Below are 22,731 nucleotides of genomic sequence, written 5' to 3'. Positions count from 1 at the left end.
TAGGTCACAAAGAGGTGCAAAAACATCAAATTTCCTACTTTAAGAGAAAAGGAAAGATGAACTGTATAACCTCAATCAACATTTAAGAGTGATTGTCATCAGCTATTAAAACCTGATCAGATATTCAACCAGCGAAATAATATCTTATTAGAGAAAGATACACATTGTAATAGACCCGGCTTCCTCCTCCCTCTTCTCCTGACCTGAATTTCTTAATTCCTGGGACAAGTTGGGGCAAGGAGGGTAAACAGACCTCACGAAGTATCCATTGCTTAGACAATGGGCGTAATTTCAAGGTGAGTGCCATCAGAACATCCATCAAAAAATGGCAGATATACCAAATGCCAGATATGTCCTCAAACTCATCCAGAGGTCAGGGACATTGGGTGGTCCAGTCCGGCCCTTGCGTTGCAGGACTGCTTTTCACTGCAGGCTTGGCCTGAGACAGGGGCATGGAGGTGCCAGTCTTAATGGTGAGATAACCTTGATTTATTGTGGATAAGTCAGCCATTATCATGTGGACCAAGCTCACGGATACAATTGGAATGGAATTGATGATCGATGACATCAACCAATACAATTTTCCAGATTATTTAATACTGAAATTTTGAGTGCCCTGATGAAGTTCACAGGAGGTGACTGAAATATGTTGGCTGTCTTGTTTTGTGTCATCAAAGGAAATAAAGATTGATTTGGGATACATGCCATCTGGATTGGACATTTGTTTCAATGGATTGCAACTTTTCAGTGCACTGCCACTTATAAAGACTAGACTGGACTTGATGTTGGGGTTGCACCTTGGGAACAGTGGGTGTCGTGGATCTGTGCATGTAGTAGGACTTTGCTGGTGCTATATATATGGGACATGCAGTTATCCGATTGGCTTGCTGCTCTGACCTTCTGGTGTTTGTCAAGCCCTCAATGGATTGCTTCTTGGCCAATGCATAGCAGATTTTATTGCATAGCAAGATCCATATGGAGATGGTCTGCTGCTGCACAGCATTTCCCTTCTTCGCTCCGACATAGCCAGCGAAGAGTTGGTCACCCACTCGGAACTCTGTGCGGTTTATGGGTCGGAGTTGCTCCTCTTCTTTAGAGGGATGTGGTGGAGCAAAAAAAGTAGGCAGGGTGATGGACTGGTCTACATGAAAAGGAGTGACGACTTTTGGTAGAAAAGAAGCTCTAGTTCACAGAAACAGCTTGTTTCGGTAGATGTTCATGTACGAAGGCTTGGAAGACAACATCTGCAGCTCACTAACCCTGCGGGCAGATGTTATTGCCACCAGGAAGGCTGTCTTGATGGTAAGAAGCTGGACAGGACAGTTGAGCAAGGGCTCAAAAGAAGTGCACACCACGAATGTCAGGACTAGATAAGGTCTCACTGAGGCATGCAAAAAGGGAAAAAGAAACATATGCTGCAAACCTTTCAAGAATCTATGTACAAGATGGGATTTGAAAAGGGATGACTAGTCAGGCAACTGCAGAAAAGCAGACATAGCAGAAAGGTAGCCCTTTAAGGTGTCCAGAGCAGAGTCCTGCTGTGCATGAGAAAGTAGAGCAGAGAGAGTTTCAACCTGTTTCTTTTCACCTCATGCCACAAACTTGCTCCAGTGGCAGGCGTATACAGTCTTGGTAGAGGGTCACCTGGCTGCCAAGATAACATCACAGACTTTGGGAGGAAGGTCGAAGGCTATCAACTGTTGGTGTTCAATCTCCACGCAAGAAGGTGAAGCTTTGACAGGTTTGGGTGAAGAAACCTCCCCCGCTGCTGCGACAGAAGATCCTCCTCAACGGGCAGCCTGATCAGAGGAACGATGGCCATGCTCAGCAGTTCGGGATGCCAAACTCTCCAAACCCAAGGATAATTTGGGACTGGTCATTCTTGATCTTCTTGAGAACTGTGGGCAGGAATGGTATAGGCAGAAATGCATACAGGAGGCCTGAGCTCCGCTTGACACGATGGGTGTATCCAAGCGAGAGCCGCCTTGAAAGCTCCAGCATGCAGAACTACTGACATTGCACATTCTCAGCAGCGGAGAACAGATCTAACCAAAGCCCTCCTCACTGCTGAAAGACACTTCACACAACCTCCGAATGGAGACATAATTCATGATTCATTGGGCATCTTTGGCTGAGTTTCTCCGCCCTAGCGTTCAGAAAGTCCACCGGTGTAGAATCAGTTATGATATGCCCAGAGACTAAGGGCCTCTTGACAAAAGGCCTGCAACCTCATCCCACCGTGTTTGTTGCAGTACCACATGAAGGTGGAGTTGTCTGTGAACACCTGCACCAGTCTTCCTTCAGCAGAGGCTGGATAGGCTTTTAATGGCGGCTGGATTGCTTGGAATTCCAGAAGGTTGATGTGTAGTCAGGGCTCCGCTGGATACAAGAGGCCTCTGAACTTCACCTCTCCCAGACGGCCGCCCCATCCCAGTAGTGTCACTATTGTCTCTGTCACTACAGTCATATCTGTTTAGGGAAGAGAGAAGGGTCTGCCTCTGACCCAATCTTGCTTCGTTAGCCTCCACTGCAGGTCTTTTGCAGTTGCCTCCGAGATCTGGACCATGTCAGAGAGATTCCTGTGATGTTGCGCCCACCGGAACTTCAAGTCCCAATTCAGAGCGCACATTCTCCAGCTAGTATGTGTCACAAGCAGGCTACAGGAGGCCATCAGGCCCAGCAGCCTCAGTCAGTCTCACTGAAATCCAGGAAGGAGGCTGAAATATCGGTATCATAGCTTGAATATCCTGGGCTTGCTGTTCAGGAAGATAGGCCCGAAACTGCACTATGCCCAGCTCTGATGTAAGAGAGCATCTGAGAGGGAGACCGGTGTGACCTCTGCATGTTTACAGTGAACCCCAGCAAGTGAAGGAGGTCTGCTGAAGTCTGAAGGAGGGAGACAACAGCCAGGCGTGAGCTCACCTTCAACAGCCAGCCGCTGAGATAGGGGAAGACTGGCAACCCTGATCTCCGCAGATGAGCTGCAACCACGCTATCACCTTGGTGAACACCTGAGGAGCATTGATTAGGCCAAAAGTAATCACAGAGAACTGAAAGTGCTCACGGCCCACAGTGAACTCCATGAAATGCCTGTGGGCAGACAGGACGGAAATGTGGAAATATGTCATTCAATTCCAAAGTTACCATCCAGTCTCCTAGGTCTAAGGCAAACAGGGCTTGAGCGAGCGTGAGCATTTTGAACTTCTCCTTTTTGAGGAAGAAACTAAGAGGATGCAGACCTAGGATAGGACAAAGGCCTCTGTCCTTTTTGGGTACCAGAAAGTAGCAGAAGTAGCAACCACGATCTTCTTCTGGTGTTGATAGCACCGTTGACCAAAAGAGCTCTGACTTCCTGGCGGAGAAGACATAGATGGTACTTCATCAGCCTGTCTAATGTGGGTGGCGTGGGAGGAGGGGAGTTTGTGGGGCACAAAGAGGAGGGAACAATTTGGAGAACCCAACGGTCCAATATGATTGACCGCCAGTGGGATAGGTGAAGGCATATCCTGCTTCCAACTGGGTGCCCATGATGGTAAGAGGGCCGACTATAAGGGTTTAGAGGCTGAGGCTACCAGGGAGGGGGGGGTGGACTGGCCCAACCACTGGCTGCCCGACCCACATGGTCTGGGGGTACCGAGCCCTTGGCCAAGCAGAGGCTGAGAAGCTTGCATGCCAAGGTGGCTGAGAGGATACAGATAAGGCTGAAAGCCCCTTCCATGGCCATAAAAGGAGCAAAAAGCGGACGGGGAGTGGCAAGGGGCCATGGAAAGGCCCAAGGAACCAGCTGTAGCCCTGCTGTCCTTAAAGCACTCCAGAGCTGAATCCGCCTTGTCTCCAAAGAGACAGGAGCCATCAAAGGCATGTCCATAAGCGATGGTTGGATATCCCCAGAAAAGTCAGTTGTCCTCAGCCAGGCATGGTGCCTTAAGGTCACTGTTGAATAAACTGCTCTGCCCAGCGAGTTGGTGGTATCCAGTCCACATCTGATAGTGAACTTAGCTGCATCTCTCCTGTCAGCAACGACCTGGGAGAGTACAGCCAAGGTCTCCTCCGGAACTGTTGGCAGCACCTGCGTAACTGTATCCCACAGATCGTGGAAGTAGCAGCCCAAAAGGCATGCAGCATTCATGGACTCTAATGCCAGGCTGGTGGAGGAAAACATCTTCTTTTCTGGGGTGTCCAACCTCTAGGATTCTCTATCCAGTTGTGTGGTAGAGAACGTGCCAGGATTTAAATGGTACGTACAAGCTTGAACCACCAAGCTCTCCAGGATGGGGTGTTGTGTGAGTAAATTGGGATTTCCTGGAATGAAGGAGTGGTGGCATGCAATCATCCTGTTCACAGGAGCCCCTGGCTTGTGCTTGGACCATGTCCCAAGCAGGACATCTGTAGGGGTCATTAAAAGAGAGAAGTGGCTCTGAGGGGACCACTCCCTGCTGACGCACTTCCATCAAGATGTTCATATTGACTGCCACAGAAGGCAAGCTATGGTCCAGGACCTCTGCTGCTCTTCTCACCACCATTGCAAAAGATGTATGCTCCTACGTAGCCATGGTAGGGGAAGAAAGCATGCCACTAACTTCAGATGCGTTGAATCACTGACTTCCGCCAAATCCTCACCCCAGTCCATGTTGGGGTCAAAGGCTGGTATTCTTCAGGGTCCAGCAACCCCTCCCAATTCTCCCCGAAGAATAGGGCTCAGGCTCTGGCCAGGAAGGCTTGGCTCCACTCGGCGCTGGAGATGGCAGTGGGCGATGCCTCTCCGGCTGCGTGTCAGAGTTGGGGATCAGAATGGGGACGGTGCTGCCAGTGCGCGCTGGCGGCACTGGGAGTGTTGGCATCAGGACTGGCTCTGGGGAAGGTTGATATGCATAGATCCAAGGGGCCTGACTGGCACCGAAGCCCCCCACGGGGATCCAGCAGGGGCCCCTTCAGGAACCCAAGGGACCCAAATGCATGTCAGCTGGAGTGGGCCTCTCAAATGTGTAGCACATGGCCTCATAAAATTCCTGAAGTTGAGAGGCAGTTGCTCCAGCTCCCAGAAACTGACAGAGGCGAGAAGAAAGCCCAAACGCTAGCTCACCCACAGAGCCAGACCTCGAATGCTGATGCTCCCTCATCTTGTCAGCCGACTGACGAGGTGAAGCTGAAGACCGCTTTGACTTCTTGCTCTTCTTCTTGCGGTGGGACTTGTGCAACGAAGATCTTGGACTCTGTGATCGCTCCCGGGACCTTTGTCACAACAAAGACTGAGAAAATTGTGTCATGGCACCGTGAGCTTCAAGAGCTTGATGATCGCTTCTTCAAGGCCTTCAGGTTCACAATGCTCAATCGGAGCAGGCCTTCAGATTGTGGTTGCGCTCGAGGCACCAAAGGCATACAAGGTGCAGATCCGACAATGAGTGGAGAAAGGTGCCGCAGTGCTTGAAGCTGGCCTTCTCAGATAACATCCCTGCCACACCAGGTGAAGATTCTCTCAAAAATATTTCAACAAAAGTCAAGAAAGTGTAGTCAAAAAGTGACTATGGGGGTAGTTCCTGCGGATCTGCGCCAAAAGAGTAGAACTAACATCGGTGGGGTGGTGCCTTTGTAGGCACCGCCCATGTCACTTCCGTCAAGGACAACGCCATGCAGAGCCGAATGGCACCACCTACTGGTGCGCAGGGATACTGCTCATGAAAAATTTCTGGATCCATACTGCTCATGAAAAATTTCTGGATCCAGTCTGACGAAAGAGGACAATTATAAGGTAAGGAATCTGCAGCTGGATGTCGCTATAAGATGTGAAGCTTAAGTAGTGTTGGTAAAATATGCCTCTCTTTATGAGAGGTATCAATAAAACATGAAGTTATCCTACTCCTCTATTTAACATTATTATACGTAATCACAATCAATAGTGATTCCGATCGCTTGACACGCTCTCTTATTGTAGGTACTATAAAAAAGCCCCCAAAGCTTGTTTGTAGGGAAACCACAGGACTAGGATTTATTGATTACAAAATGTTTGCTTATGAGATCTCAGTTTTTGATGATAGTTATCTTGTATACCAATGTACAGCCAACACATGTTTTGACTCCATCTCATGGTCGGTGGGCCTGGGATTTTTAAAGGCTTTATGAAATTATGAATCCTTTCCTTTGATTGTATGAATTTATGTTTGTATATGTATGTGACTTATATTGCAGAAGCCCAGTTAAACATCAGTGGAGTACTGTATCAGGGTTTTTTGTGGTTATTGCAGAGCAAAAGAAAGAGGTAATTGGGAGATCAAGGTTACTGATTCAAAAGCAATTTATTATAGATTAGAGGCGAAGACTGCTGGCCCGAAGCTTACAAGAAATACTGGGGCAACCCAGTGCAGCACAGCTTTAGTGGGAGAGGGTTTAGGATGCATGGTGGAAATCGACAGTGATGGTCTAGACTCAATATGGTTATCCTGTGATGAAGTCTACATTTTGGCTCCCTATTAAAAACTAGCATTTGCAATGCAATAGTTCTTGCATTTTCTTGAGTTAGATCTATTGGCATTGTAAATTTAGAACTGAACTTTTCTTGCCACATACATTGGTCAACCCAGTCTCATAATTTTGTCTCTTTCTGCCATGTTTTGGTGGTCACTGGCGGCTACTGACATCAGAAATTACAAGCCCTTGAGGAGAGAAAATAAGATGACTGCACTACCTTGCATTGTGTAAACATCTGAACAGAAAATGGAAAATAAGGCTGGACACGTATTTTCTTTTTATTTAACAGAATGAAAAGTCTTGCAAGCATTCTTGCCTCACATTTCAACGAGCAGAGCAGCCCGACAAGATTTATGTCCCTAATAAAGGAGATAAGGAAAGCCCTGTGTGCGATGTTGTGTGGGCTGGCAACAAGGGGCCCTGGAGAGAGAGACTCGAGATGCAATGCGAGACTAGGCAAGTTTCACATCATTGCTTCTAGGTTTAGCTACATTCTATCAGAAAGGGCATACTGTGGCTTTTGTGAGCTTAACATCTGGGTGTTTATTTTGTAAAATAAACTTATTTGAGGAGACACAGGTAAACGAGGACAGCACTGGAATAAAGCCAAATCAAATGTCAGCGACATTGGAGGAGGTGGGAGGAACGGAATGCTGAAATGAAAAGCAGGCAGCTACCAGCCTAAAACATCTACCGCAAAAGGGGAGCACCATAGAAATAACAAAAATAGTCTGTCACAGCAACAGATAAAGAAACTATAGTGGAATAATACAGTAGTTGGTCACTGCTCTGAAACAGAAAAAGGAGGGGGGGAAGGCAAAACTGATCACTAGCGAGTAAGAATTTTTAAAGGACACTCCAACCAACAAATGAAATTGCTTTAAGCCATAAGAAGTATACTAAAAGTATACACGGGTCGAACGCTTACGCTTGACCTAATAAATAGAAATGCAGCCTGGTATAGCTGGACTGGGGTATCATTCCAGACCATTGGAAAATAACAGGAGCATGCGTTTCCTGATTCGCAGTACTTCATTGGCAGTCTTAAGTTTGGTCGCTAAGTACAATGAGGTGCCAGAGAGGACACTTTTGCAGACAGTGAAATGGGTCTTGAACGTGATACGGGTGGGCAGCAGGCAACAAGACAGGACTTCTCAGATGGCATATTTCAGTGGGACACCTCGCTACTTGAGTGTGGCAAGTGGAGTTCACATTACCCTGTACCCCTTGTTGTCTACAGCCAGGCACACATTATAAAATATTAGCCCGTACGAACAATTTCATTTGCTGCTTTGGCTCATTTCTCCCTTCAAATGTTCTACTACTGTTTCTTGTAGGCTACTGTGTACCATGAATTTGAGCACATATTGTATCAGTAGAGCCAACACAGCACTTCAGCAGGCATTCCAGCAGGCCTTCTGATACCTTTCAAATCTGCTCTGCACTCAAGTGCATGCCTGATTCCAGAGAAAAATAAATTTGACTAATTCTCTCCAATTCTGAGCCATCAACATTAGTTTCCACTAGAGGCTCTGATAAAATATAAATCAGCTTTCTCGCCATCAAAGCACTTGACTCAGATTGTCTTTAATAGCAGATCTTTTGACACTTCTAGGAGGCAGGAGAGAGTCCAGGATCAAGATCCACTCTCCAACTGGAAATGCCGAAATTCTGAACAACTCAAGACCTTAGGGCAATATTTCTTGGGAGCAGGAGCGACTGTCTACAATATCCTGCTTATCCAACTAAGAACATCCCGGTCACATTGTTGTTCCACAAAAAGCCACAAACTCACTCTTTCAAGTTTCACCTAGGAGAGGGAGGGAGGGAATGGCATGGAGGTTCAAGCACTCAAGAGAAATCAGCTCACTAATGACTAATTAGAGACAGTCCCATTTCATCAATGGTTTTGTTTGCATTCTCTTGCTCCCTTCCCCAACTTCTGCTTGACACTAGGTCCTCAGTATGGGGTTTCATTCCCTTTTCCCCCACTCCCTTTTCAAATCTCAGCTTGCCAACGGGTCGTCAGTATAGGGTCTCCTTCACTGTTTTTGCCCACAGTGTCAACTGAGCTTTTGTCTTCTAGCTGGATTGCCCCCTCCCCATTCATTCCTTTCACTGGGTATTCCAACACTTCTACTCATGTTGCTTTTCAGTACCCATATGATCTCAAATGTTCTCACATCTCATACGTAAGGCGCTGAAATACCACTCAGTACAGTGGTGCTATAGAACTTTATAAATACGTAAACAGAATTAGAGCCTAAGTTTGTGTGTTATTCTATTAGCATCACTATATAAGCACATCTGAAAAAGAAATGAAAACATTTCATCATTACCATATCGTAAATATTTAGTCACGCAGTCACATCTTTCAACATGGGGAAGGTTTTCTATCTCCTGCACAGACCATTGGATGAGATTCCTCATTAATATATTGCCATAACGTAAAAACTGTTTAGTGAATCTTTACACAAAGTCCAAACATATCAACTTACGTGTCTGTGGCGAATCGCTGTAAATTTCTGAATATGGCCTGTGAATGAAATGCAAAGAATATTAGTCGAAGGGCCTACTGCAATACACTGATACTGTATTCACATGGAAAGGACATGAAGGATAAGTTACTTACCTGTAAATCCTAGTTCTCTTCCAGGGGTATCCTCATCAAAGTCATAAACATTGAATATTCCCGCCCTTGTGCGGGGACCCCGGAGCATATATAAAATACACACATATTATACATGTGTAAAACAGCAATGCAGGCTATAATGTTAAAACAGGCTAAAATGCTTTATTTCTATGAAGTTTTTTTTTTTTTTTTTTTTTTTATATTATAAAATTACAATATACAATAGAGAATAAATATCTACCCAAGCCCCCAAAACTGGGCTTAGGGAAGTAAGCAGCAGTAAACTCTAGAGAAAAAGAGAAAAAACTGCATTGAAAAACAATGGAGCATTCTTAGCCAATAGGCTGCATGCAGGTTAACACAGGAGAACCATAAAAACTTTGGCACCGTGCCTTTAAGACCCTGAGCACCTCCAGTATCCCACCATGCCTCAGGGGTGAAGGAAAGGTGACATTTGGTTCACAGTTAGGTCAGTTCTTTTTTACGGTGACAATCTGTGTAACTGATTAAAGATACAGTCTGTCCTGCACTTCTAGGAGACGTGCGTCCGGGGAGGAGGGTGGGTTGTTTATGACTTTGATGAGGATACCCCTGGAAGAGAACTAGGATTTACAGGTAAGTAACTTATCCTTCTCTTCCAGGGGATCCTCATCAATAGTCATAAACATTGAATAGATTAGCAAGCCCATCCCTAAACTCTGCGGACTGTCCGATAGAAGTGCAGGAATAGATACATATTATGCAAATAAGTTTCTTAGAGAGGCCTGCCCCACTTGGGCATCCGCTCTTGCATCTGAGTCTAAACAGTAATGTCTAGTAAACGTATGTACAGACTTCCATGTAGCAGCCTTACAAATCTCAGATATTGGAACATCGTTAAGGAGGGCAGCAGTAGCCGCTTTTCCCCTTGTGGAATGCGCTTTATGCCTCGCTAGTAATTGTTTATTAGCCAGCTGGTAAGTATTAACAATACAAGAAACTATCCATCTTGATATCGTTCGTTTAGATGCTGCCTCTCCTGTCCTCAAATGACCATAATTTACAAACAAGCGGTTAGAGTGTCTAATCGATTTTGTCTTATCCAGATAAAATTTCAGCACTCTTTTCAAGTCTAAGGAGTGCAAAGCTTTCTCTGCCGGAGTCTCCGGATTGGGAAAGAAAGTAGGTAAAGATATAGTCTGATTGATATGGAATTCTGACACCACCTTCGGAAGGAAAGATGGGTGAGTTCGCAGAACCACTCTATTGTCATGAAAAAACGTGTACGGTTCTTTGGAAGACAAAGCCTGGATTTCGCTGACCCTCCTCGCTGAAGTAATGGCCACTAAAAAAGCCGTCTTCCACGTAAGGTGTTGTAAAGAGGCCTTATGTATAGGTTCAAAAGGAGGGCCCATAAGTTTTGCCAATACTATGTTCAGTTCCCATGGAGGAGAAGGTCTGCGAATGGGCGGAAAAAATTTCTTCAAACCTTCTAAGAAATCCTTTACTACAGGTTTCGTAAAGAAGGATTCCTGAGAAGGTGACTTGCGATAGGCTGTAATAGCAGACAAATGTACCTTAATAGATGATACCTGCAGACCGGACTTTGCCAGATGAAGCAAATAGGACAGTATGACATCCTCCTGAGCCCGTATGGGATTCTGACCCTGTTGACAGCACCATATGTAGAATCTCTTCCACTTAAAAGCGTAAGAACGCCGCGTGGAAGGCCGTTTGGACTCCTTCAAGATGTTCATGCACTCCTGCGAGAGCCCTAGGTGCCCATACTGCAGGAATTCAGGAGCCATGCTGTCAAGCTCAGAGAGGGTAGGTTGGGATGCAGAACCCTGCCCTCCATCCTGCTCAGAAGATCCGGTCTGCACGGCAGCCTCCTGTGAGGTTGTTCCGATAGGTTGAGGAGATCTGTGTACCAGAATTGACGGGGCCATTGTGGCGCTATGAGAATCATTCTGGTTCTGGATCTGTAAAGTTTGTTGATCACTGCCGGTATGAGGGGAATCGGCGGAAAAGCGTAGAGAAATATCCCTGACCAGTCGATCAACAGGGCATTCCCTCGAGATCCCGGACGGTAGAACCTGGATGCGAAGTCTGGGCATTTCTTGTTTACTTCGTCTGCGAAGAGGTCCAGTTGAGGCCGACCCCATTGAGCGAAGATGTATTCTGCCACTTCGCCGTGTAGGACCCAATCGTGAGCGTCCTCTAGGTGTCTGCTCAGAAAATCTGCTTCCACGTTCTGTTGACCTGGCAGGTGAACCGCTGTAAGTGACATTCCTCTGGCCAGGAGCCAATGCCATATCGTTTGGGACTCTCGAGATAGGGGTAGGGATCTCGTTCCCCCCTGATTGTTCAAATAATACATCGTGGTTGTATTGTCCGTTTGTATTAGGAGAGCTTTCCCCTGAATTAGTGGTATGAAAGACTTGAGAGCCAGATGGACCGCTCTGAGTTCTAGCAGATTGATGTGGTACTGCTTTTCCTTGCCTGACCACAGGCCCTGAGCTTGAAAGGGCCCCAGATGAGCCCCCCATCCCTGAAGAGACGCATCCGTTACCAGAGTGTCGGATGGAACTACCTGGTGAAACGGAGCACCCACTGACAGGTGAGGTCTGTGCATCCACCATCTCAATGACTGAAGTGCTACTGCCGGTAGTCGCACTCTGTCCTCCCAGCGACCTGTCCTTTGGCTCCAGTTGTTCTCCAATGCCTCTTGGAGGGGCCTCATGTGGAGTCTGGCATTTGGGACAATAAAAATGCATGATGCCATGGAGCCCAGCAGCGATGTCACCTGACGTGCCGTAGGTGCGTTGGCTCTCAACAGGTCCTGACACTTCCTGTCTATTGAGGATAGTCGTTCCTCCGAAGGATACACTCTTTGGAGTTCTGTGTTTATGATAGCTCCCAGGTAGTGAAGGTTCTGTGTTGGAATCAAGGTTGACTTTTGGTAATTGACCTGAAGACCTAGAGACTCGCAAACTCCGAGCACAATGTCCCGATGGCTTCTCGCCTGCTCCGGAGAAGAAGCCTTCAGTAACCAGTCGTCTAGGTATGGATATATGAATATCTTTTGTTTTCGAAGATGCGCCGCTACCACTGCCATACATTTCGAGAAGACGCGTGGGGCAGATTTCAGGCCAAATGGCAGAACTCTGAACTGGTAATGCTGTAACGCTACTTGGAAGCGCAGGAATTTTCGATGTTTTGGAGCTATTGGGATGTGAAAATATGCATCCTGCAGGTCGATGGAGCACATCCAGTCTCCCTGATGTAGCTGAGGGAAAATCTGGTGAAGCGCTAGCATCCTGAACTTCTGTTTCCTTATGTATTTGTTCAGCAGCCGTAGGTCCAGAATTGGCATGAAAACGCCCTCTCGACCCTTCTTCGCCACCAGAAAGTAACGGGAGTAAACCCCCTTTCCTCTGTGCGCAGGTGGAACCTTTTCTATGGCATTCTTTTGTAGGAGGGCGAGAGCCTCTTTGCGCAGCAGGCTGAGATGAGATGGATTGCCTTTGGTTGGTGGCAAGTGTGGTGGAGGCTGTTTGAAAAGAAGAGAGTAGCCATGTTCGACAATATTGAGCACCCATTTGTCTCTTGTGATAGAGTGCCACTCGTGAAGATAAGCTGTAATACTTCCCCCCACCGGAGTGGTGTACAGTGTCGAGGGAAGCGAGATCTCATTGTTTGGTGGGTGCTTTCGGAGTGGACTGCTGAGGTCTACTTGACCCTCGCTCCCTTGTGTTCCTTCGCTGAAAAAGAGGGCGTCCCTGTCGTTGCTGTGACCTTTGGGACCAGTGAGGGGTTTGAACCATCTGCTGGAAAGGAAAGGGCGCCTGTCATAAGGCCTGTACCTCCTTCTGAAATCTTTCTTTCTTTCCAGGCCCACTGCCCTCATGGTATCCACCTCGGTCTTCATGCGGGCCATTTCCTCGTCTGCATGGGCACAAAATAGAGAGTTCCCGGCGAATGGGAGATTCAGGATGCGTTGTTGTGCTTCCTGCTTTAAGCCAGTGAGCCTCAGCCAGGAAGACCTCCTTGCACAGATTCCATGTGCGTACCCATGTGCAGCTAAATCCGCCCCATCTGCTGCCGCGCTGATAACCTGGTTGGATACCAGGCATCCTTCTTGCAGGATCTCTTGGAAATCTTGTCTGTCCTCTCTGGGCAATTTCTCTGTGAATCTATTGAGAGAGTCCCACAGAGAACGATCATACCTGCCCAGGAGTGCAGAAGCACTGGAGACTTTCATTGCCGAAGCCGCCGTCCCGCATATCTTTCTCCCCAGAGAGTCTAGATGCCTGCTCTCTTTATCCGGGGGGACCGTGGATGATGATGCCACCGAGTGGGTCTTTCGGGCTGCGGCTAATATTACCGAGTCCGGTGGCGGATCCTTCCTTAGGAACAGACGGTCCTGTTTGGGAGCCTTGTATTTTTTGAGAATCCTAGCCGGGGCAGATTTGAGCGAGGCAGGGGCCAGAAAAGTGTCCATGGTTGGCTGCAACAAACCAGGCACTAGAGGCAGCAGCTTTTTTGATGCTGATCTCTGTTGTAGAGTCTCAAAGATGACTGACGAGGAGGTAGATGGCTCTGGAACTTCTATGTTTAGTTTCTGCGCTCCTCTTAGCAGCACCTCGTTAAACGTGGTAATGTCATCCACCGGTGAGACCCTAGCAGGTGGTGAATCTGTTAGGGTGGATGAATAACGCCCGACAGATGATCCTGAAGACGACCAAGAGGGTGATCTTCTTCGTGAACGAGACCTGGATCGTCGTTGAGAACGAGACCTGCTGCGAGACGCTGTAGCAGAGCGCCCAGGCCTCGCGACCGGTTGACGAGGAGCAGAACGAGCCCGTCCTGCCCTTGCTGTCGGTGATGGCGTTCTTGGCAGGGAGGCAGTAGGCGAGTACATTCGCGAATATTGCGAATCTGGGGAGGCCGCTGGTCTGTTAAGGCTCTCCAGCCATCTTGGAGATAGATTGATGGGCGAGACATGCCCAGATGATGCCGCTCTTGACCGAGAAGAGTCGCTCGGTATGGAGACCACTGGAGATGGCGCAGCCTTGTCTGGCGTGGGGCGATGTTCTACTCCCTGCGGGACAGGTAAAACCTGTGTCGACGTCGATGGCTGTGTCGATGTCGAAGGGCGCCCCACCGGTTGTTCATGCCTCGACGTTGGGTGTCTCGACGTTGAGTGTCGCGACGTTGAGTGTCTCGTCGTCGAACGACGATCTTTGGACCTCGACCTGCTCGCAGTCGTGTGCCTCGACGTGGAGCGGTGGGAAACCGACGGCGGATGTCTCTCATGCCGTCGTGGCGATTTCGACGTCGTGTCTCTTGACGTCGGGGGGCACACAGCCTTTGGCGGCGACCGGGCACGCCGGCGATGGCTCGACGTCGATCGGCGGGCTGCCGTCGACAGAGACCTGCCCCTGCGATGGTGTTCCCTCGACGCCGTCTCCTTCGACGTCGGGTGTGTCGCCGTCGACGGCGATCTATGCCGGTGAGACGGTGGTAGCGACGACGTCGACGGGGAACAAACAGGTACTTTCCTACCTGCTGACGTCGACCTAACCATTCTCTCCTGAGAATGGCCTGCTGGATGTCTGGGAAGTGAGGAGGACGATGTTTTCTGCCTCTCCTGAAGCCCATGCAGCCTGATCTTTTCTCTGTCTTTCAGAGTCCTCTTTGACATATTCTTGCAGTACTTACAAGTGTCAGGGCAGTGACTCTGAGGCAGGCACACTATACACAGAGTGTGTGGGTCTGACTGGGCCTTCTTCTTCCAACAAGCAGGGCATTTGACAAAAAGTGAAGGCATTTTTTCTGTCAGGAAAAAACTGCCAAGCTCAGACAAAGATGTTATCTGTCGAATGAAAAAGGAAAAAACGCTTTTTCAAAGGATTTTTCTGAGAAAACTCAGAAAAACTGAGAGCTCAATGCTCCAGGATCCTCTCAGAAGAAGCCGGAAAAAAGAACTGACCTAACTGTGAACCAACTGTCACCTTTCCTTCACCCCTGAGGCATGGTGGGATACTGGAGGTGCTCAGGGTCTTAAAGGCACGGTGCCAAAGTTTTTATGGTTCTCCTGTGTTAACCTGCATGCAGCCTATTGGCTAAGAATGCTCCATTGTTTTTCAATGCAGTTTTTTCTCTTTTTCTCTAGAGTTTACTGCTGCTTACTTCCCTAAGCCCAGTTTTGGGGGCTTGGGTAGATATTTATTCTCTCTTGTAATTTTATAATATAAAAAAAAAAAAAAAAAAAACTTCATAGAAATAAAGCATTTTAGCCTGTTTTAACATTATAGCCTGCATTGCTGTTTTACACATGTATAATAGGTGTGTATTTTATATATGCTCCGGGGTCCCCGCACAAGGGCGGGAATATTCAATGTTTATGACTATTGATGAGGATCCCCTGGAAGGGAACTATTTTTCAACAACATTCAGCAGATCCCTGATCCTGCCAAGTCCAATGAGGTTCACATACTACAGGTAAGGTTTCAAGTAAGGTCTAATACTAGCTTTTTCTAACATGCCTGGAAGGTAAAAAAAAAAATCTATTGGCACACGTGGCAGCCCCAGAGACCTGTAACCAACCCCAGCTGCAGAAAAAAACAACAAGTAAGTGTGTCTCAAGCACATGAACACAACCACAGCTTTTGCAACGCACTTCTTTAGTGCAAACTCTGATTCATCTAGTCATAATACTTGATCTTTAATTGGGTTAAGTGGTGGAAAGGGCAGGGAAATCAGCTGCCTTTTAAAATACTTTATGCCTAGTATTGGTAAGAAACTATAAAAAGTTTAATTTTTGTGAAGGTATTTTCATGTCACAATGGTGATCCGTCCATGGCCATCGGCAAAGACTAATTTGCTAAATTTAGAAGTATTTTCTGACTATTTCTGAGAATATCCAGTCAAATATGACAGTCTCTGCTAATAAAGCAGCTAGTAGAGGTGCAGCATATCCTGTGAAAAAATCGTTAATGTATGTGTCGACTTTCCATTACTGTAAATGTACCCCCTGAATAGAGATACATTAATCTCAAAATACCTAATCCGTATAACACGCTGGGGAAGTGATTTCCAGAGTGTTAGAGGCGCTTATCCTGAAAGCATGCTACCGTTTTCATGCCAGTTTTTCACAGGGCTGGTCTAAGTGCCAGATCAGTTACTATTTTAGGGCTTCATTAGGTGTCCCGTGGCAATCCCTATATGGTCAATTCCTTGACGTAGCCTCCAAATCAACATGACAAGATCCACAATAACTCATCAAATGGAGTATTTCACCGGGAAATCCTGGTGGATGGCAGACAAAAATGTGCTGAAAACAGATTCCCACACGTGAGCTCCCAAAAAACAATAATCTGGACCAGTGCTTCCAAAACATTTTAGAACCGCGACCAACTTTCCAGAACAACCTACCTTTAATGGACACGAGGAGGGGCGCTTCTTGAATGGAACTAAACCACTGTGCAATAGTGCGTTGTCATTCACAGACAGTACATTTTGCACTAAAATGGCCACTATCTTTGCGCAGGCATGCACTTTCACTGATTAAGCTATATAGCACACACATGATAATGTAGGAAATCGAGTTTGTAACTATATATCATTTGGGCATCACCAAGAAAGTGTCTTGATTTGTTTTGTGCCTATTAAAATATCTGTTTTGAGCACACTTCAGAATTACAATTTACAGGTATTTAACATAAAAAACAAAATTTTACACTGTCATAGTAGTCACTTTAAAAACTCCTCTCACTTTGCAGTCTGAAAACGAGAAGCAAACACCAATCTCCATGTTAAAAGAATAAAGCAGCCAGGTATGTTGACCTCTGTAGCTGAACCACTAAATGTGAAAATGAAACATAGCCTCCCCAGCCCCACCCCCACAAGTGCTTCTCCTCATCACTAGTCACTCCCCCACCACCAACGCTTCTCCTCTTCACTAGTAACTCTGGTGGAATAGAGAAAAAGTGGGAATAGAAAACCATCTGAATTGCAACGGGACACTCAACGAGATGGTGGATACAGCGCTTTTAGCGCTGTGGTATTTTTGCGACGTGCCAGGCCATAAATTGAGCAGTTATTCCTAGTGCTTAATTTCTAAAATAATGAGTGCAGGTGCCCAAAGCGTTGTTCAGAAGCCGGCGCCCTCGCTATTAAATGTCAGCGCGCCGAATACCAAAGCTGCGTAGTCCTGAATCCACCCCAGGCCTCTTTAATCACTGCCACTCACTTCCTTCCGCTTTATCTCACTCTTCCAGATTCCTGCTTTCCTCTCTGGTGACGATTTTCCGTCTTTCGCTTCCTCCTACTTTCCCATTTGTGTGCTTTTTCTTTCTTTCAAGCGGCTCAAATTAAGCACTAAGCATTCTTGCAGGAGCGGCAGATGGTAAGTTTGGCATTATTTGGAAGATTTTACATTCAACTCACTATCCAACATAAATAGTAGAAAAATCCATAACTGTGGTGAAATATTGCAATTTTGTAAGTTGAAAGAAAGGCATTATCCTGCTTTGGGCGGCACTTATTTAGCTGGATACGTTCCTTGATTTTACCACGAGAACTTAGACGACGCCGTTCAAAACATAATCAAAGTTCGATGTGCAGGGAGCTAGCAATTCCTTCCTTCTCCGTGTACAGCCGTGTTTTTTCCGATAGCACAAGTGGAACTTAATGTGAAACATGACTGAACGCCATCCTTCCTCAAGGACAGCCGCTTAAGTACTTAGTTAAGTAATTGACTTCTGGTGGGACTAGTTATCACTAGGTGCAGGAGGGACTAGTTATCACTAGGTGGAGGAATTGATAACATGACTGAACGCCACCCTTCCTCAAGGACAGCCGCTAAAGTACAATTCACGTCTGGTGGGACTCGTTATCACTAGGGGGAGGAGGCCTACCAGACAGTTGATGACAATCGGCATCTCTTATTTTAGCGCCAAGATACCTTTCAGGGTACAAGTCCGCTATACAAATACACGTGTTATGTTAACCTATAAGAACACTCAGGACCTACCAGCATTAGGAATGTGATGAAGAGAATTGTCTGCGTTACACTAACAAGCTGTTGTCAAGAACGTTCAACTCGCAACTTTATGAGATGACTATAGCTCTAGAATTTGCATTTGTGACGTCAATAGATGCTGTAGAAATATTAAGGAATCTAACTTGGAATACAGATGCACAATATCGTGACGCAAATAACCGATGCATTTAATTAGCAGCGTGGCAGTTACAGATGCAAATGTCAGGCTGGAGGGCGCTTGGCGGCCAATAAACTAGCCTCCTTGGAGAAAGACAATAAAATTCATCTGGATAGATGCTGTGCAGATGATTTGCCTCATTGTTTTCTGTGCTCATCTGTGGGGGACCTATTGATATAGCTTCGATTAAAAATATCGTCAAGCATAAAACTGATTGCCAATAAACTTCGAAAAACTTTACTGATCATGTGGTGTTCGGCAAAAGCAAAAAAAACCTGGATGTTATGGTAGTAACACAAATATCTGAACATCTTCCTTTCATTTGATCAGCTGTTTCAGATAACTCCACCAACATGGTGACGGATCATCTTCGAAACAAATATCATATCAAATAAAAACATAAAGATACCATTCCATGAAAAACGCCTGCAAGGATGTAGTGGATATTCTCATTAGGGTTTTGAACTGTAAGTGAGCTTTTCTATGGTTGAAAGAAAATGCCTTGATGTCTCATTCTGCATTGCTGCATGGGTAACCCAAGCAACTGAGAAGTATGTCAGACTGGAGCCTGAGCAGCAGGTAGGCACCAGGGGCACCTGAGGTCAAATTCTAAGTGACACATACTATTTGTGTACCTATTTGAATATGCAGAACTTTCCAGAAAGCATACCCAATGTGAATCCATAACATTTAATCCTAGGTGTTACATTTCAACAAATTACAGTTGAACACGTCACAAGTTACATGAAAGCACCCACACCATAGCAACATGGCAAAAATCCCATATGCCCTATTGTATTTCACATTAGTACTCTAACATTTCCTGCTGCCAATGCTCTTAGTTCTCTACCGCCACACTCCTCACAAGCATACCTGTGCTCCCTGCTTCCTAGTATGGACACCTTAGGTCCTTCTATGTGCCCCATTAAACCACCATCCCAACATTGACCTCCTGCTCTTCAGAAAGAACCTCGAGACATGGTTGTTCGAGCAGTGACCCTCCCTGCCCCCCCTCTCTTGATTCCCCCCCCCCAGCGCCTTGAGACCCTGACGGATGAGTAGGGCGCTCTACAAATTTTTTGATTGATTGATTGACCATCTGAAGGGAGGTGCTTTGTTGCGGCCGTGAATTAAATGTGTAGCGGGTCTGAACTCCCCTCTCACTGCATATGGAGTAGGTTTCATGAAGAATAGCAGGCACCAAGAAAAGATTCACTTAGCAGTGGGCTCTCTTTAACTACACTCCATGTACATGTTTCCGAATCAGCTACACAGCTTATATACTAAAAATGTTGATATGATACTGATAAGTAGTAATGAAAGAAATCGACGTACACAGCTCCTTTACTATCGTAAGTACGTTTATTCATTGAGCGACCTGGCCCGGCTGTCATCCACAGCTTCCTCTCCTCCAAATGCCTCCCCACTACCCGTTCTAGAACCATATTGCCCAGTTGCCAGGAGACAGCCAGGTTCTACTACATCACCTGAAAGTACAATACAACACATCCCCATTCCTACAAAAAGAAGAGAAACAAAAAAAATACATGTCCTTACCAACAATCCTAAACTGCTCCAACACTGCATACACTGTTAATCTCTACTAACAATCCTGGAACTAACTATAACTATATACACAGTTAAATAGATATGAAATACACAGAACATTTCATTTATCAATTGCATATAAAGTCCCTCAAGACCCTTGATGGTTGTTTTACCCTTGCACTGATCCTTCTTGTTACACTCTCACACTTTTTATTTTTGTTCATTCCGTTTTTTCTCAACCAATCGTCAATTTTCCTCTCCGAACACCTCACAATCCTCCTCACATTCCACCAGTTTCCATCTGATAATTTTACACAATTACCTTTCACCTTCAACACACACCTTGGTTCCGATAATTTAGATTCTCCCTTTCTCACCAAATTTCCTGCCGACACTCTCAACCAGACACCTTTATTACATTCCTTCTGCTCTCTCTTAACTTTATTATTGTGTCTTGTTTCATATTGCTGTTGGTACGACTTCACCCTTTCCCTGATCAGTTCAGCATTAATCATCTTCTTCTTACACCTTCCCATCCACGCAGGTACAGCCATGGTGCATGGTACCCTTCCCTTCAACAACACAAACGGAGTCTCACCCGTCACGCTATGCGGCGTAGTTCTATAACTCCACAGCATATCCTTGATTTGAGACTTCCATGACAAATTGTTATACAGAGCTAATTGAATGTTCTCTCCCAGCACTCGGTTAAACCGTTCCACCATACCATTTCCTCTGGGATGATACACAGGTGTCCTGTAATGTTTGATTCCCCATCTCCTGAGAAAACTCGTAAATTTGCTCGAAATAAATTGTTGCCCGTTATCACTAACCATTTCTCCAGGACACCCTTCCCTTCTAAATACTTCCTCACAAAATGCAATGACATTACCTGATTTCACCTCCCTAACAAATGCTATTTCTGGCCATTTCGAATAATAATCCATCATAACTATAGCATATTTATCTGAACTCCCCAAACACTCAAATGGACCACATATATCTACAGCTACCTTGTACGACGCTTTCTCCGGTAACTCTTGTGACTTAATCGTAGTTTCTAACAACACATGCGACTTATCACTTGACATACATGCTATGCAATCTCTTACGTACCTTTCAATCTGCTTATCTATGCCTGGCCACCAAAAATCCGCCCGCACCTTTTTTTTCATAGCGGACATGCCACCATGCCCCTCATGCATCAACCTTAATACTCTTTCTTTGAGACCATCCGGAACCACCAATTTGTTCCCTCTTCTCAACACACCATCTATAACCGACAACTCATCCCAAACATGCTTAAATTCACACATATCGACATACAAACGTTCTTTTTTAACCACGGATAACTCCTTCATTATCTTGTTCATTAACACATCTTCCCGTACAGCATTCTCCCATTCCTCTCGACTTATGGCACCACATGCCTCTGATATGTCCGCCACCACCCACTCATCCTCTTCATAAGTCCCATTGTCAGCCACTGGTAACCTAGACATACAATCAGCACTTATGTTTTTTATCCCAGGAACATATTTCATTCTAAATGTGTACTCTTGCAGTCTATACATCCACTTTGCAATTCTTGGTGTAGCTCTACTAGCCCCCTTGGTGGTAAAAATGTCTATCAATGGTTTGTGATCTGTCCGCAGCTCAAATTCCGTACCCCAAACATATATACGGAAATGCTGCACACTCCACCAGCATGCCAAAGCCTCTTTTTCAATGGTAGAGTATGTTGGTTCTGCTCCCTTCAATGTGCGTGATGCAAACGCTACCACTCTCTCTTCCTTCATGTCTTTGCAATAATGCTGCTCCTAACCCGTAATTACTGGCATCTGCCACAATAATAGTCTCATCATTCGGGTCATAAGGTTTCAATGTGATCGCTTTCACAATAGCTTCCTTAACGTCCTCAAATGCTTCTTGACAATCATTGGACCATTTAAAATGGCAGCCTTTTTTCATTAAGTCCCTTAGCACATGTACTTTTCCTGCAAAGTGATCCACAAATTTCGTGTAATATTCAGTAAGAATGATCTTAGCTGATCCTTTTTTTATGGAGCAGGGGCCTCTGCGATGGCATCAATTAACTTCTGCTTTGGTTTCACTCCATGTTGATTCAATGTATGCCCCAAATACTCCACTTCTTCCACTCCAAACCTGCACTTGCTCCTGCTGATGGTAAGGCCAGCTTTCTCCAATTTCTTTAATACTATTGCCAATATGTCATCATGTGCCTGTTCACTTTCACCCCAAACCAGCACATCGTCTTGGAACACTAATGTGTTATCAACATCATTAAAAAAAAATTGCATCACTCTCTGGAACACGGCAGAAGCGGACGCCAAACCAAACGGCATCCTAATAAATTGAAACGCCCCCTCTGATGTAATGAAAGATGTCAAATGTCGGGATTTTTCAGATAAACACACCTGATGGTAAGCATTTGACAAATCCAGTGTCGTAAAACACTTTCCACCTCGAACATTGGCTAACATTTCATGTATTCTTGGTAACGGGTATCAGACTATTAATATGTTGTCGTTCAGGTCCCTCAAGTCTACACACATGCGGATCCTGCCGTCCGATTTCATCGCTATTACGATTGGACTCAACCATTCAGATACTTCAATCGGTTCGATTACCCCTTCCTTACACAGCCTGTGAAGTTCATCCTTCAATTTATCCCTCAGGGCTATTGGTACAATCCGTGCTTTGTGCACCTTTGGCACAGCATCTTTTTGCAACACTATCTGGTGTTGAAATCCTTTGAGGCAACCCAACTTTTCTTTAAACAGCTCCGGAAATGTTTCTACCCACTTCCCTTCCTTGTTTACCTTTGTCAGCAATACTTGTTCGGGGTGATTAGGATCC

At 45.8% G+C, this 22,731-nt stretch overlaps 1 protein-coding gene across 4 annotated transcripts in view; it reads right to left on the bottom strand.

Annotated features, from left to right (window-relative positions):
* Positions 1 to 22,731, bottom strand: part of GTF2IRD1 (GTF2I repeat domain containing 1) — a 561,920-nt gene that overhangs the window by 30,363 nt on the left and 508,826 nt on the right. For all 4 annotated transcript variants that reach the window (XM_069226907.1, XM_069226904.1, XM_069226906.1 and 1 more), the window contains exon 26: positions 8,964 to 9,001. In XM_069226907.1, the coding sequence (XP_069083008.1) occupies positions 8,964 to 9,001 (38 nt within the window). The remainder of the gene's footprint in view (positions 1 to 8,963; positions 9,002 to 22,731) is intronic.

Source organism: Pleurodeles waltl, chromosome 3_2 (assembly GCF_031143425.1).
Source record: "Pleurodeles waltl isolate 20211129_DDA chromosome 3_2, aPleWal1.hap1.20221129, whole genome shotgun sequence".
Classification (NCBI taxonomy): Eukaryota; Metazoa; Chordata; class Amphibia; order Caudata; family Salamandridae; genus Pleurodeles; species Pleurodeles waltl.
This window is presented reverse-complemented; position numbering and strand designations above follow the sequence as displayed.